Genomic DNA, 17,123 nt, shown 5'->3' with positions numbered 1-17,123 from the left:
CAGGAGAACTTCAGGATTTACTGGATCTCTGAGTTTGCTAACCCTGAGACGAAACCTCACCTGGCAGGTGGCTGACCCCTCCCCTCTCCTCCCGTCTGACTCTCTGTTTCACATCCTGTGAATCTCACAGCTCGTATCAGAGTTTACATGAACATGAAACATTTGTGACATAAAACACAAGTGACTTTCTAATCGATCAGTGATCAATGACAGGACAGAGGAAGTGATCACGGAGGATTTATTCTGAACCGACCAGTATTCATAATTCTGGCCTTGCTAAAAATGTCTCTGCTCTGTATTTATTGGTCGCCATGGTGATTCATTGACAGCTTTGTGATCAGAGTCGACTGAAATAACAGGAACAGAAAACTCTGAGTTTAAATTTAGACTCAGAACAAGGCTTCACACACACACACACACACACTGCTCACAAACCAAAGGTCAGAGGTCATCTCTGAGTCTCTGTCAACAGCAGAAAAATGACAAGCCAGTGACTCCAACAACACAGCAGAGTCCAGGACAAAGTCCCCCAGTGTGACTGCAAACAGCTGCTTACAAACCCACAGCTGGAAGCTGATTGGCTACAGCGTTCCTCGTCCACCCAAAGCATGAAGGGGGGTGGGACTACCTCCAGCGCCTGAAGAGCAACACACCACCTGTCTGAACAAACTGCTGCGTCACGTGCAAGAGCCCAAACATGCCGACAGCTTCAGTTTATCAGACGCTCGTCTCTCCTGGAGCATCTCGAGACGCTCTATTGACTATTAGCTGTTGCACAAACAAATCACTTCCTGTGCTCATGAGGTGATGTTGGAGATCAGATAAAGTTTATCACATATTGTTGATTTCCTGTGGCCAGTAGGAGGAGCCATGATTGTGACTTGGTGCTGGTGAGCAGATGTCTCTGCTCTGACTCTTACCAGACATTCATTTTAACATCTTCAGGTGTCGTAGGAAAACCCCGACTTCACCACGCAGGTGCTTGGATGACAAGGAACAAATATGGAGTCAGTGTGTTAAAGAAAAACAGCTGGAAAACAAACGGCGGCTTTTCTGTACATTTCATACATGTGCATTAACGACAGAGCCAGAGCTGCTTTACTGGAAGTTTGCAGGTGGTGACATGGAGCCATTTTTGAAGCCACGTGTGCAAGAAGAACTGCAGATTGTGTCATTTTCACCACTTCTGTGCATGTGCAGGATCTGGAGCATCATCCGGGCCCAGCATGTGACTCATTTTTGTAAACAATCATGAAAAACACTCTTTACACTTTCAGAGCTCACATCACTTTGTACATGAACCGCACAAACCTGAAATCCACAGTGGGTGTATTTTAGATACGCACATGTGGATGTGACAAAACCCCGTAGAGCTCAATCAACATGAAACTGAAAGCTAAAGCTCAGGGAGCGAGGAGGAAATCCCCCTGGACTCCAAACCTTCCAGCCGGAACCTGGGAATAATGTTTGACTCACATTTCAAGTTGCTCGTGTGGGAACTGCCACTAAATGTGCTTTTCAGTCATCAGAGACAAACTGATGCATGCTGTCATATCCAGCAGACTGGGCCACTGTGACGCATATGGGCAGGTTCAGGGCTGAGTCAGACCTCTCACACTGTCACGTCAATGACTCGAAATCCTTTTACTTGTTTTGAAGCACTTCGTGGTCTCAGTGTCTGTAGGGAACGACGAGAGGACACAAAACAGGACACTAGCCAGACAAAGTAAGAAAAATAAGCCTTCATTAGGCTGACAGCAAAAATTCAACAGGTAGAACCAAAAAAACAAAATCCAGAAACAAGGAGACAAACAGAGGAAGTAAAAGACAAAATAAATCAGGAATGAACATTTCAAATGTAAAGAGATTTCTCAGACAGAAGTCACAACAACAGTAGAACGTGGTTGTATCACACACATATATACACACAGCGGTGCCTCGCTATATCGTGGTTATCTTTCGCGGCCTCGCTGTTTCGCTGATTTTTTTTGTGCAATTTTGCATGCTTTTTTTTTCTTTTTTTCTACAGCGCATTGTGTTCTGCGTCCTGATTGGCTGTAGACCATTGTCAATCAATCTCGTGCCGTGTCTCCTGTACAGTACAGAATGCGTCCAGTTTGTCAAATTTACATAAATCTTCATCGCTAGCAGTGTGACTCTGCAGTGCTGTACTGTATGTTTGTAAGTTTCCTCCCCAACAAACACAACAATGTCGACGAAACGTCGTCACCTGCGGGCGCCTTTGGTTTCATTCTTTAATACTGGACTTGTTTTTTTACGAAGGTTTGAACTTTGAGCGTATAAACAAGAGAGAAAAGTGTGAAAATGTTCATGCCTGTCTGAGAAAAGTGTATAAAGTGTGTAGTGACGGGTTTTACAGCCTTAAAACATCTATAATAATTGTAAAAAATAAAGTTGGCTACTTCGCGGATTTCAGTTATCGCGGGTTATTTTTTAGAACGTAACAAAAAACAACCCATATACATATATATGGATCTATATATGTGTATGTGTGTGCGTGTGTTTAAATCCTTTAATGTGGTTGGCTCCATGACCTCTGAATCCCGGCGTTCGCCTGTGTTTACAGCCATGTTAGCCTTTTTGGGCTTTCGGCCCAGAGTGAGAGTTTCAGTATTCAGGCTGCTGCATTATCTCGTGTGTGTGTGTGTGTGTGTGTGTGTGTGCTATATTGTGTAACCCTGTGATTCATGTGCAGCTCTTTGGTTAGTGCTGTTGTTTTAAATGTGTTTACAGATAAATTTGGATAAAGAGAAAGAGAGGAAACATGAACATGAACATAAATGAGGCAGAAATAATCGAATATTTTAAGAAATGCTTTTGGTTTCGTTTGATTACTTTTTGTTCTGTTATCTTCAGCTGTAAACCCCCCCGCAGTCCCCCTGAAAGCCCCTTACTCCCCCGGGAGAGCCCCTGTGACCCCCCGTCTCCCTCCAGTGAGTGAGAAAGAGAAAGCCTTCGGCGATGACGTAATCAGGAGGGTGTGTGTACCGTCTGTTTCTGTGTTTGTAAATAAAATGTAACTAAATTGCGACTCATTAACACAATGGGTTAGTTTGGCTCGCTCGCACCACCCTGCGCTCTGATTGGCTGCGCCCGCGCTTTGTTCCTCTCCGATTGGACGCTGTTTGGCTGCCAGGCGGAGGGAGGAGGGAGGGGTTGGGTGTTGCCTCGGTGTGCGAGCTTCATTCCAGTGTTGAGCTCTCTCCGTAACCGTCACTCCGTCCTTCTCCTGCTGCTCCTCTTCCTCCTGCTGTGCCTCTCTGCGCCGAACAGACCGAGTCCCAGAGCATCATGGGAGTGGAAGGCTGCACCAAATGCATCAAATACCTGCTCTTCTTCTTCAACTTCATCTTCTGGGTGAGCACGAGCGCGCTCGCGTGCGTGTGCGTGTGTGTGTCTGTGTGTGTCCCCGAGCTGCTGGACATGAGCGTCACGTCCCTCGGGTTTAACCCATTTACCGCGAGGCCTGCTCCGGTACGCGCGCGCACATTGTCGGCAGCAGGGGCTCGCGGTGGGGAAATCACGGTCAGCGCGGGAGTCGTGGGGGAGGCGTGCGCGCGCTCCGCTTACGTAACCACATTGTACCTCCGAGGCAAAGTGTGGGTGCTGTGCGCCGACGTGCACAGGTGGGGACAGCTCAGGTGTGTGACCGCGGGCGGTGTTCACTGCTCGGTTTGGGTGGCAGGAAAGTCAGAGCTGGAAGTTTGCTCTGTTCGGTGTGCGGGCTTTGTTTGGATTACATCCTCCACCCGAGTCTGTGTGTGTGTGTGTGTGTGTGTGTGTGTAGGTGGGTGGAGGGGTTTCCACTGGATGAGTCAAAGCCTGTGTTGGGTAATGGATGGTGGAAACATTTGTGGGCAGTTTGTCATCTCCTCCTCCTCCTCCTGCTGCTCCTGGTTTCTTTTCTCTGCTCTGTGGAAAGTCCAGGAGCTCCGAGCTGCAGTCCTGGAAAGCTGAACAGAAAGTCAGACGATCCCTGTTTTACATCCTTACTAAAAGTGAAAGTGAAGCAACCCTTCATAGCAAACAGAGGCTCTGCACCATTTCATGGGCGGAGTCCACACGCCACCATAGAGGAGTCTGAGCCGTCCCACCGTACGCATCCATAGACCAGCACCACCAGGAGCGTCTCCAGAGCAAGAAGCAAGAGTTTTTAAATCAGAAATAAATCAAACATCTCCTAAAACTGACCGAGGCGCTCTTAGTGCCAAAACCACATGATCAGCAGGCAGGTAGCCACTCTCCAAATACAGCATCAACCTCTGAAGCAGGTTCAGCACAGCCAGGCTCTGTTTGTGTGAGGCCGTTTAACAAAACCTCAATCCCACGGTGATCGTTGTCGTAGGTGCTTTGACTCATCAGTCGAGTGCTGAAGGCTCTAAAACTTTATCGGCAGGAAAATCTGTGACACTGTCATCTGTATTATGAAGTACAGTTAAAAGTCCAAACTTTAACCCTCCTTCACATTTACCACAGCTGTCCAGTGGGCCAAATTACAGTGTTTGCCAGGCCAATTCTGGCCCCCGGACCTTATGTTTGACACTTCTCTGATGGCCGACCTGCAGCTGATGTTAGCACGGGTCTCGCCAGCATGTAGAATTTGAATCCATGATGACGATAAACTTTTAGTTAGACATCAGCGACTTTATCATCATCATCACCGTCGGTTAGGTCGTTGGATAAGCTGTTGTCATAGAAACAGGTTTATTTTCACATGTTTACACATCTATTTTCTTATCAGCTGTTTACGGTAAACAAACGCGTATGTGAGCAAGTGTGTAACCTTACCCAATTAAAGTGTAACAGTATTTTTAATAGTACTAGTAGTAGTACTCTGTGACAGCGACCGCAGGCGCAAGTTTTTTAATTATTTATTTTTTTAAGAGAAAAATGTGATTTTATTGTTTAAAAATGTCGTGTCGAGTCCTGGAATCAGTACAGATGTGAAAGTCCCCAGATGATCACCCCGTGACCCCCACCACCTCCACCTCATGTTTTATGTTTGTTCTCATTAGAAGTGCACGCGGCGTTTAGTTACCCTTTGACGAGCACAGCTTCAATACTTTAAGAAATGTCTGATAAATGAATAAAGTGACTGAAGCCTCAGCTGTGTGTCAGACTGCTGGGATAATTCTCCACGTTTAGCTCGGGTCTGCTGTATGGTTCGATTTCAGCCACTTTAATAGAACTCACAGGAAATGTTGTACGTGCTTCTCAGGAAGTCACAAAGTTAAAAATGTGTGAACTTTTACATGGAAGTGCTGATTAGTGTGAGTGAAGCTGAGGAAGCAGCTGCAGCTCAGCAGCCTGTGGGCTTTCCACCGCTCACACACATCAGGCGCGTCCACGCTCCGGCGCTAACAGGAAGTCTGCGCCTTTTAAAGTGCTCCTGCAATGGAAGCGCCTGAAACGACGGGCTTACCCCGAAGTTCTCCGTGTGCAGTCGTCACCTCGAAGCATGAAAATGTGTGTTTGAACGTCATTTCCACACACACACACACACACACACACACACACACACACACACACACACACACACACAGTGAAGTCTTAGAGCTCTGGATTTAATGTCTCCCCCAGGAAAATGTTGGAAAATGTCATATTTCCTGTTTTGTCCGATAAACAGTCCATATGTGGACGAGAAGAAGCCTGAAAATATTCAACCAAGCTTGCGGCTGCTTCATTATCTTATCAGCTCCTCTAATTATCAAGCGCCATGCAGCGGCTGAACTCTAACAGATGTGTTTAAAGGGGATTTCCACGGACTGTGAATTAGGGCTGGGCGATATATCGAGTTTTTAAAAATATCGATATATTTTCATACGAGATATAAGATGTGACAATATCGTTTATATCGATATAGTCTATGTTACGTTATAATTATACTGGAGCCGCAAGTTTGCCTCTCTTTCGTCCACTTCTGTCTCTATGCAACGTTACTCTGCCTCGCCTCTCCTTCACTGAACACAACTCCCCCTCCTCCCCCATCGCTTCACCTGCAGGCAGCGACAAGATGGACACAGCAAATCTCCGTTAACGAGTTACCGCGGATCGCCCCGTGCGTGGGGCTGGACGGCGTCAATGTGCTAACGAGCTAACCGCGCTAACGAGCTAGCCACGCTAACGCCATGCACGACCTAAAATCCTTTCATTCTCTCAAAAGTTGACTGCGCGCCTTTTGTATGAATTCTGGTTGTGCTTGATGACCGTGACCCGATTTTATGTGATACACAGCGCTCAGCAATCTGTCAATAAATGTTTTAGTTTGACTTTGCTAAGCTACGGAGCTGCACCGCTTGATGGATTGTCGGAGCATTACGGCTACCGAGGAGCCTCGCGGAGTGATACGTACTGTGCTTCAACGTAATATTACCGTACTGTGTGTGTATAAGGATCATAAATGGCTCCTGTTCAGAGACATGGTTACGAAGCGGATTTCAAACTCCAGGCTGTCAGTCACGCAGTAGAAGTTGGGAACAGAGCAGCTGTGAAATCTGTCTTTGTTATTATGCTCAGCGTCTGTTAGTTTACATTTTGACTGCACAATTGTGAGCTCTTTGTTATGCACAAAACAACATAGTTTTCTTTTATTTATGGAGCATTATTACTTAATAAATGCTGATCATTTATTTTTGAGTAATGTCTTCATGTACATCTACGCTGTATGTTAATAAAAGTGCCTGTGTGACATCTGGGACACAGCTTTGACTAAGAACTCTCTTTTTGTTCTTACCTTATGGCTTAAAAAAAAAAATATATCGAGATATATATCTTATATTGCCTTCCAGCTAAAAAATATCGAGATATGAATTTTGGGTCATATCGCCCAGCCCTACTGTGAATATAATTGGCAAGAAATGAGTAAAAACACAGGTGGTGACGATGGTGGGGGTGGTGTTGATGAATGATGCAGGGTCATCCTGTCTGGAGTCCGGCCCACAATAACCCCTGTTTCTGACTGAAAGGCCCGACTCACAGGGCCACAGCCAAGCAGTCAGCTGTGCGCCGGGGAGCCGGTGATGGAGCGAAGAAGGCCGTTTCTGTTACTGATGCTTCCAGCAGCTCACCTGTAAAATCCTCCCGCTGCCTTCTCATCAGACACGTGTTATTGGCTGAAGCCTGTTTCTGTCATCGTGGCTCAGAGGCTCGCTGTAAAGCAGAGACAGCGAGAGCGTTGAGAAAGAAAATGAACGAGGAAAGGTCAAGGATCAGCTCGACCCCACAGCCTGCGCAGCGGCATGATGGTCCGAAGGCGACCCGGCCGTTTCCTTTTGTTTGTGCACATGAAATAAAAGTTCTCATGCCGAGCACAAATCTGTTTGACTCGTTGTTTTTTTGTTAAAGTCCTGATCAGCTGATCAGCCTGCTGCAGCTCTTATCTTCACAGTCACATTTTATTTGCGTCTGCCACGCCCTCTTTAAAACCCACCGACGGCGGCGGCTGGCGAGCAGCTGTGTTAATAATTCTCACACCTTCAGACTTTCAGGTAGAAACGATCAAACCTGAATCATATCACATGAATCGATGCTTGGCGTGTTTTTTCCTGCCTGCTCCAGAAAACTGTTGTTTCTCTTTGTGCTTCAATGAGTCTTTTATCCATTTTGGTCTGTGAGCGTCATAGCAGCTGCTGGTTTATCGTTATTTTTCTCGTGAATAGTCAGTTTTGTCGGTCAGGTATCTTTGCTCGTGTGTTTGTTGCAGTCGACAGCTTCGAGAAGATAATTGCTCGTTTAGCGGGAGGTTGCATTTTTAGGTCTCCGTGTGGAAAAACGGCCAAATGCTGCCCAGAAATATCAGAGCGTAGCCCACAAACGTTCAGAGTACTACACACCCGTGAGCATGAGCGGCAGCCTCATATCCTGCAGTCCTGTCGGGCCCTAAACGCGTCGTGCGGCGGTAAGACTACAGTCCGCGGGGAGCGAGGAGGCGTGCAGCAGATGGTCAGAGCGCTGCATTTACAGACACACACACATTACCAAACCTTCTTACTTTCACCGAGTGCCGCAGCTGCTCGTACAAAGTGTGTGCACAGCACTGAGGCATATCACTCCATCATAGCGGCGCACCCTGAACTTTGACCTTCTAAGTGTAGCCGGAGCAGAGGAATGTGGGACAGACTGATTGGAAAAACAGGCAGGAAAATACGAGCGCGTGAAGCCGGACTGAAGAGACAGCCCGACAGGCGTTTCTGGACTCGACCTCAGCGTTCTGTTTGCTGCCATGTTTTCAGGCGCCAGAAGCGACCTTGTTTGGATGACCGGGTGGCGTGCTAAGTTAGCACAGATACCTGCCAATTAGTGCTGAGCAACTTCCAAATGAAATGCTTGATTTTCCCTCAGGTTCTTGGACGCTCTGTTAGTGCAGCTGACCTCGCAAGCTGACCTCGCAGCAGCTGGGAATGAGCAGGACGGCATTTTGCTTAAAAAACGAGTGAAATCAAAGAAGTGACGTCTGAGTTTGTGTGTGCAGTTCTCAGTCACCCAGGTCACGGTAGCATGAAGAGCGTGGAAAAGAAGCCAACTGGGCTTTAAGTTTGAAGGTATTTGACCTCTTAAGATGTCCCAGTTTCACTTTTCTCCCCTTTTGACTAAACTTAGTCATTAAAAGTAAAGATTATTTCTTTATTGATCAAACTTTAAAGAGTTTTTAAGGATTAAACAGTTAAACCGTGGGTTTTCCTGGGTTTAATCATGACTCTGATGTCCTTTTTTAATCATCAGTTACTATTTTTAAGGCGGTGAGGAACAAACGTGGGAAATAATCCGACCCCGGCCTGAAAACATCTGGATCATCGCTGAAACTAAATGAAAACAATAAAAACAGTCAAACCAAAGTCTAAAGGCGTGACTTGCTGTGTAAAACAGGATGTGGGGTGGGGGTAGTTTGGAAAGGAGCCACATATCTCGACCCCCACCCTTCCACCAATCCACCCCCAGCATGCCCGACATTCTGCCTCGCGCTTGTGCGGCGGGCAGAAATAGACAGCGGTGGGACGGAAACTCGAGCTGAAGTGCGAGGACTTGGGCGGAGCAGCCGTGTTTTCCCTGCCTGTGAGCTACGAGCTGAACAGCAGCTATGATGGAGCTGCAGATCAAGTGTGTGATGAAGAATCCAGTTATCCTGAAGTCACAGCGTGGTATAAAACGTGGTATAAAAAGATTTCTTCTTCTTGTGCAGCTTTCCAGCTGACCCGTCCTCTTACAGCTCCCCCGTCGGGTCCCGGCATTCCCCTGAAATATGAGAGCAGCTGTGTGGGTCAGCCTCTCCTGACACCCACCATGACACCACAAACCACACCCGGCTTCCTTAAATATCGCGATACCTGCCGTGCTTCCTTTGTGTGTGGTGACGCGGTCACAGCAGTCTGGCACATCTGGTCTGCTCAGTCCTCTTAAAGGCGCTCACATCTGCTTTTACACATTCTAATAAACTGGAACATGCCCGTGTGGCAGTGCTTGGTCTGGGAGCTGAGTCTGTTCTTTGGGGGCTGCCATCGCATATGTGCATAACAATAACAACAACAATAATAATAATAATGATGAAAGTTTCATTAAATGTTAATGACATGAGATTAAAACTCAAAGCTTTTATAAAATCTAAAGCCAGGTCATTTTAGTCCCTTGGTAGCTGGTTGCTAGGTAACATGACATCATGATATCTGATATAGATCAGATCCTTCAGAGGTCTAAGATGTACCTGTGTGCAAGGTGTGGTTGGTTGACCGAACAGAGGTTTGGGGAATTATCGTAGAGCTGCGTCAACACAGGAAGTGACCACAGAAAGTCGATGATGTCAGACAACTGTGGGTGGAAAAAAATGGAAGCAAAGTGGGCGCCCCCCCCCCAACTGGTCTCTCAGATGGCCCCGCCCCTCCCTGAGCATGGTTCTGCTGCAGGTTTCTTAACGTTAAAAGGGCGTTTTTCCTTCCCACTGTCATGTTGTTAATTGGTGCTATATAAATAATGTTGAACTTATAAAAACATTAGAGGGTTACCTAGGCAACCAGAGCATGTTTGAAAGCGATGAACGTTGTTTTCCCCAGGTTGGTCTCAAACTGGAATCGTCTTCACTGGCGAGCTCAAGTCCCGCCTGATTTTGTGTTAAATCGTCGCTCCTAACGGGGAAAAACGTGATTAGCAAAACGATGCTTGGTTCTGTGGCCCATTAACGCCTTTAAATGTTTTTGGACAACAAAGAGGATCAGGATCCTCCGGCAGCTGCTGTGAGTCACTTTGGGTTTGATTAAACTGTAATGGGATTAAATAAACACAGGCAAGCAATTTCATAATCCCAGCAGGCCAACTGACCAGAGCACCAAACCAGTAACGGTTTGCCAGTGACTGCCTTTTATTATCCTTCAGCACTGATGGCGTTTGACATTTAAGAAAAGCTACGAATCGGTTTCTACACAAGTTTAAGGAAACGAATAAAGAACCAAACAAATGTTGCTAAGTGTTATCCATGAAGGCCTCGCCACAGTGGGATCGAGGCGTGTAAACCACCGCACTGTGGACACGCAGCTTGTTCAGCGCTGATACTGAAACAGCCGGGAGCAGTTAGTGTTCATGTCTGACCAGGTGGGTGGAGTCTGGGTGGTGTAACTCGGTGCTGGAATAAGTGAAGTCTGTTCCACGAGCTGCACTGCCATCATCGCACTTTAAACCGTCTGCATGCACCTGCAAATCTGAGTCTCTCAGCACATTTCACCACATGTGATTCCCCTGCAGTGCATATTTGGTGCTTTGCCTTTCCATGTGTTGCTGAATTATGCAACTAAAGTAATTATGGTGTTACTCTTATTTGCAATGTGGAGCAAGTATGCAAGAAGAAAAATGTATGTTAGCGTGTTAGCGAGCCCTGATTGTGGCTCTGCAGCTGCTGCGAAGGCCTGTTTGTGTAAATGAGCAATAGTTCCAGAAATAAAAACATAAAGCAGTTTTAAAAAAAAGCCAGTGTAAAGTTTAAGGCGAACACTTTAACCCGCAGACCTGTAAACGGTGATAACATCAACGAGATCACCTCATAAATACAAATTAAAATGTAAATGAATAACCGTCGGTCATTTCCATATTCATCTGGTTTGCTGTCAGCCTCGAGGAGCTGCTGCAGGTAAGAGCTCAGAGTCCGGCTGTGTTTGTGATCGTGTAGGTGTCGTCTATGAGGCCACGCCTCCAGCTCGTTGAGCTCCAGTGATACTGAAACAGCCGCGTCACTTAGTGATATTACTGTAGGGTCTAGCTGACAATATAAAGCACCTTAATGCGACTGTTGTTGTGCTTTGATGCTGTATAAATAAAGTTGAACTGAATTTAGAATCAACATGCAGCCCTCCCTGCGTTAAACGGTAACCTGCAGACCGATAAGGTCTGAACTGGGTCTGGCTCGGTGCATCTCTGTGTGACCTGAGCCCACCGACCGTTATCTGCTCACAGAGTCCAAATCTGCTTGTTTCAGAGCTTCAAACGGGAAGAATCTGTTTAAGCAAACTTTGATCTTTGGAAGGAAGTCTGACTCGGATCATTTATTTATTATGAAGTACGGTTGATTCAGTGCTTTGCAGCTAACATTTTATCTGTCCCACGAAGTGTTTTTCCTGGCAGAGTTCCAGTGTCTGCACAATGGGACCAACAGGAAGTGGAATGTCTCAGCAGGACTGGCTGAAATTATATATTTTATAAAAGCCTCCGATCTGCTATTAGAATAATGTTTTTTCTCTAAACAATTGTGTAGTGTGATAAAGAGAGAGAGGCGAAGGCGGCGTTACCTTCTGCTCTGCTCAGTGAAAGTGCACGTGAGGCCTGAGCGGCTGCAGCAAGGATGCCAGATAAAGCTTGTTTTTGAAAGTACATGTGACAGGAAAGAGTTTCTTCTGCTGCTGAGACTCTCACTGCAAGAAGCAAACGGCTTACTGAGCTGTGACTTTTGCATTCTTTTTTTGATTTTAGTGCTTGTTGAGCATCGAGCTGTAAATTTCTACCTTCAGCCTGTCCTGAAATGATCCCAGGTACCATAATCATGGTTCACGTCCTTCGAATCTGTGATTAACTCGTTTATTACTTCCCTGTGCACACCAGCACCTGGTCGAGCTGGTTTAAACCCTGTTGTGTGTCTGCCCTGAGAGGATGACTCCTCCAGGCTGTGCTGACCTTCATCGCCTTAAACCTGCGTAAACAGCATGAGACTGGGACCTTAAAGCTTTGAGGTCAACTACCAGGAAATGTTGAGCATTAGGTGAATTTTGTCTGTTTATGAAATATGTGTCCAAACAGTAGAAGATGACGGTTCATCGTATACTGTGTCCAAAGGAAGTCCTCTAGTTGATGTCCCAGCAAAGGAAGACATAAATAAAAAAAGGAGCTTAAATATAAGACGAGTGCAGGTGTGCTCATGATTTTCTGTTTGTCCAGTAAGTGATGAAGGCAGAATTCATTAATTGACCACATCCATCCACCACAGCTGCAGTCAGAGGATGAGCTCTGTGTCAGCTGATGGAGGAATCCACACAGTGTTGATTCAAACGGCTACAATGAGGAAATCAATCAGCGACCAATACGGACGCATTAAACATCCCGGCCGCAGGATTACGCCGCTTTCCTCCATCCTAGCTCGGATTCACGTCCCTGTCAACCTGAAAGTGCTGAAGCTCGGTGCAGTCACAGTGGGAGGGTGTCCACATCTCACCGCCACGCTCCGTGAAACACGTCCACTCGGTGTGCTCCCTCTGAGCCCATCCAGCTCTTTGAGACTCCACATTATTGTGCATTTAGCTCACGTTCTGCATGATGATCGCTGGAACACCCCGTCGTTTCCTCCAGGATCGCACGTCTCGCCAAGAGTATCAAGCTGCGTTCGTACTTTTAAACGACAAATGTAGTAAACACCTTAAAAGGTTACTTGGCAACAAGAGGCTGGACTGTCGGTTAAACTAATGACTGCAGGAGTCAGAATTTAAGAAAGAGCAGAGAGACGTCCTGAGCACAGTCCGAGTCCTCGGTGCTCTCCCAGCTCTGCTCGTTAATAAATGTTCAATTTTTGGAAATCTGCTGCGCTTTAAAAGGGGCGGGACTTATGACACAGTCCGTGTTTACATGGACACATGGACTCAAAGCCTGACTGGGATAAAAATGCTTTGTGTAAACGTGCCAAGAATCTGGTTGTGTTCCTCCAATCAGGACAGGTGGGTTAGATCATCAGTTTGACAGGTGTGCGTCATGTCAGCCTCACGGGAACGCGTGACGATCTAGTCTGGACTTTAACCAGACTGAAGAACTTTGCAGACGTGAACATGGCTGCTGAAGGGTTACCCTGATCCAGCTTTAAATCTGTGGAGGCGACCCGGCCTACGCGTGGCGTGGTTCCCGTCGGGCTCTGTTGGTTTATTCTGGACGAGGCTGCGTAACCAAATCGACTCAAACACGGTGGCTTGAATTCTGCTTTTCTTCTATCCTGTCAGTCAGAGGCCGCGTCGGTCAGCAGAGCAGGACTTTCTGGATCCTGTTCAGTCTCAAACCTGAAGCCTGCTCATGTTTTCGGTTTATCTTTACCTGATCTCTGCTTCCTCAGAGACGTTTGGCATCTCTGGCGGACATGTTTTTGTTTTCTCCCTGACTTCCTAGATAAGTGATGGGGGTCAGACTTGGAAAAGGAAAGAAATGCAGAAGTGATAGTTTTTGTAACCTAGCAACAAGCACTTGTGACACTGTGATGAGGATGTGGTGGGCGCGTCCAGTGACTGTCATCAATATCCGTAACTGTTTCCACATTCAGAGCGTCTGCTGTCTTTGCAAACGTCACACCGACAGTTTCCACTAAACAGTGAATGACTCAAACAGCTGCTCAACATCTAAAAACGGCTGTAAATATGTGAACGTTCTGCACATTTTCACTCCCGTGTTGTGAAAGATGAGGAACATCAGCATCAGAAAAGGAACAGCAGCAGAAAAATGAAGTTACGAATCCGACCGCCATATCGTCTCCCATCCGACGCAGCCGATTTTAAACAACCCATAAAAACGTCTGTCAGGTTTTTGAGTTTGAAACAAATAAAAACACTTTAACTCTGCCCCCGCAATGACGGCGTGCTCGTACCCTCAGACCACCCTCGTTCACTTCTGATGCTGACCCATTATGTAAACTGGTCTTGTTGTATGAGTGGGGTTACTGCCGTCGGCTGTCGGGGGTAAAGAGTTAAGTGCTTCTTAGGAAACAGCTCCGAGAGACCGTTTAGCCTCCCTGAGTCATGCTCCAAGTGCGTGTGTGTTGTGGTGTTGATCTGGTTGCTAGGCAGCAGCATGCTGTAGAGCTGGAATGGACCTCGATAATGGAGGAGGAGGAGGAGGAGGATGGGGGGTTGTTTTGGTTTCAGTGAAGCTTGAGTTTAAAATGGAAATGATGAGCGTCATTTTTCAGCTTCACAGCTTTCCTCAGATTGGTCTTATTTTCCTCTTTTAGACCACAGCTGCGTTTATAAAAATCAGACCAACAGGAACATTTGATATTGTTTTGATGATTTTGGAGATTACATCAGTCCAACATACTGTCATGGATACAGGAAGAAAACCAGGCATTGAACTTTCCTCCTTACTCTGACTGTACTCGGAGGCAAACGTGTGTTTTGCCTCTGAGGCGGCAGCAGCAGTTGCAGCGTGTGCCGCTGCTGCCGCTGATGGCTTGTTGTTATCAGGCCCTCACAGAGATTTCCTCTGACTGGGGGAACCATGTGACCATGTGACTGGGGGAACGTGTCGGTTCAGATCGGTTGCAGATGTTTGGTCTTGTTTCTCAGACCGATGGTGGAGTGTACACCAGAATCTCAAAGGTGATGGGCTGAATGAAGATGTGTTCAACTTCAGTTTTTGATGGTTCAGTTTCTCTGAGGTGGCCTTATTTGAGCCTCATATCTACAGTCTGTGTTTTACCTACAACAGGTGGCGGTAGGTCACGCCCCCTGAGTAGACTACTGTGGATTTTACACACCTGAAAGAATTAGTTGGAGTTTAAGTGGATGCTGTATTGAGAACTTTTAGTGCTTCACCTGCAGTCAGACAGGAAGTGAAGCCATTACTGTCCACCAGACTCTGTTGAAAAAAGCAGGAATTGAATCTCACAGAACTTCAACTTGTTGCTCTTCCACCTTGGTTTGTGCAGCTGTGTGACTTTGGTGTTTCAGTGTGGATGCATACAAACTTGTTTAATCCCACAGCTTTAATGTCGATGACTACATGTGCCGTGTTCTGTGTTGCAGCTTACCGGAGGTGTAATCCTGGGAGTGGCCCTGTGGTTGAGACACGACCCCAAGATCTCCACCCTGCTGGGTCTCGAATATGATGGAAACCACGCCCCCAGCACCTTCTACATTAGTACGTACTCATCTGTTTCTGCTTCATGTCACGTGTGTGCTCACCACGTTATGCTCCTGTCTGTTTATGAATCTTTTATTTATCCAGGTAAAATCTCACTGAGATTCAGATCTCATTTCCATTTCCAGAGCCCTGGTTCATGGCAGCAAAAGTCAAAACAGTTCAAAACAAATCCAGCGTACTTTCCTGCCGTCGTTCATTGTTACATATTCTCAGCCCGCAGATTTGAAACCAGAAGGATTTATTTAGTGTGTGCTACAATCATAGGATGTATGTGAAACAGGTGTGAATGTGATTCGCACCGATCTGAACCAGGTGCATGCTAGACATTAGAAATGGTAAATGGCCTGTATTTGTATAGCGCTTTACTTAGTCCCTAAGGACCCCAAAGCGCTTTACACATTCAGTCATCCACCCATTCACACACTGGTGATGGCAAGCTACGTTGTAGCCACAGCCGCTCTGGGGCGCACTGACAGAGGCGAGGCTGCCGGACACTGGCGCCACCGGGCCCTCTGACCACCACCAGTAGGCAACGGGTGAAGGACACAACGACCGAGACTGTCCGAGCCGGGGCTCGAACAGGCAACCTTCCGATTACAAGACGAACGGCCAACTCTTGAGCCACGATCGCCCCTTAGAGCTGAAAAACGTCCCGTGTGAACTACAGATGTGCAAAGTTCAGTGTGGGCTAGCAGCTAGCCTTGAGATGAAGGATAATTCTCCGTACACAGAACCTTCCTCCTGTATTTACTTTTGCTGGCCAGTGAGCAGACTGAACATGGTCACATGGTTTGTAGCGATGCATTTTTGGTTCGCTTGGAGTTCACGGGACTCAAGCCAGAGTGAACCAACTACAGGTGTGAAAATGCCCTCGGTGTTTAGGCCAGCAGCTCAGTAACTTCCAGTCAAAATTGGCCTGTTAGTACAGTGACCTCACAGCAGCCATATAATTGGTCACATGATCCACAGAGACCAAACAGTTTGTGTTTCAGGCTGTAAACATGTTTATGGGGACTGACTCACTGCTGCCCCTGCTGGACGTTAAAAAGGAGACGTCCTCCTGGTTAGGACTGTCCTCTGTGAGCACCTGCTCACCTGGTCAGTTTTGTGCCAGTGTTTATTGAGCTCATGATTAAATATATTAGTGAGTGAAGCCTTCGTGTTCCTAACCCTTAGTTTATGACTATTTATTAGACACTATCAAAGTTTAACGTTGTTATTTTAACATTAATAATGAATCAATCATGCATCTGCCTCAGACTGAAGTAGTTCCACTTATCAGGGCATAAATAGTTTATGTGGATCTATCAGAGGAAACACATCAGCTCGCTGCGATGAAGCTCACCGTCGTCCTCCTCACTCTTATTAAAGGTGAGATGAAATCAAATGTGTTTAAAACATTGGATGGCTCAACCAGAGCAGTCCAACAGATGTTCTGAAGAACGTCCAGATGAGGTTGTAGCGTGGTAGGAGGGGCCTGGGTTTGAACCCCGGCGGGGTCCCGCTGTGTGGAGTTCTCCATGTGCTTCCAAAGATTCCTGGATCAACTCCAGTGGTTCCTTCTTGGACCAAGAACCAACAAAGGAACCTGACCAGAACTTTAAGTCCTCCCAACACACGACTAAAACGTCCTCGTCCTCCAAATGTTGGGCTTCTTTAATTGCAGTCGTGGATTTTTGCAGCTCAGTTTTCTCTTACTGAAATCATGAATCCTGACCGCATGGCTTCTAAGCCTTCTC

The 17,123-nt window shown here is 46.7% G+C and overlaps 1 protein-coding gene and 1 long non-coding RNA gene across 2 annotated transcripts in view; both read left to right on the top strand.

Moving 5' to 3' along the window:
- Nucleotides 1–3,183: 3,183 nt before the first annotated feature.
- The window catches only part of LOC100696046 (CD81 antigen), a 33,897-nt gene continuing 19,957 nt past the window's right edge, over nucleotides 3,184–17,123 (top strand). The window contains exons 1-2 of the mRNA XM_003437605.5: nucleotides 3,184–3,378; nucleotides 15,267–15,381. Of these exons, the coding sequence (XP_003437653.1) occupies nucleotides 3,313–3,378; nucleotides 15,267–15,381 (181 nt within the window). The 5' untranslated portion in view covers nucleotides 3,184–3,312. The remainder of the gene's footprint in view (nucleotides 3,379–15,266; nucleotides 15,382–17,123) is intronic.
- Nucleotides 6,807–9,480, top strand: LOC102081908 (uncharacterized). Its single transcript, XR_265707.4, has 2 exons — nucleotides 6,807–8,561; nucleotides 8,743–9,480. It is a non-coding gene; the product is annotated as an uncharacterized LOC102081908 (long non-coding RNA).

The sequence above is a fragment of the Oreochromis niloticus genome, linkage group LG1 (assembly GCF_001858045.2).
Source record: "Oreochromis niloticus isolate F11D_XX linkage group LG1, O_niloticus_UMD_NMBU, whole genome shotgun sequence".
In the NCBI taxonomy this organism is placed as follows: domain Eukaryota; kingdom Metazoa; phylum Chordata; class Actinopteri; order Cichliformes; family Cichlidae; genus Oreochromis; species Oreochromis niloticus.
This window is presented reverse-complemented; position numbering and strand designations above follow the sequence as displayed.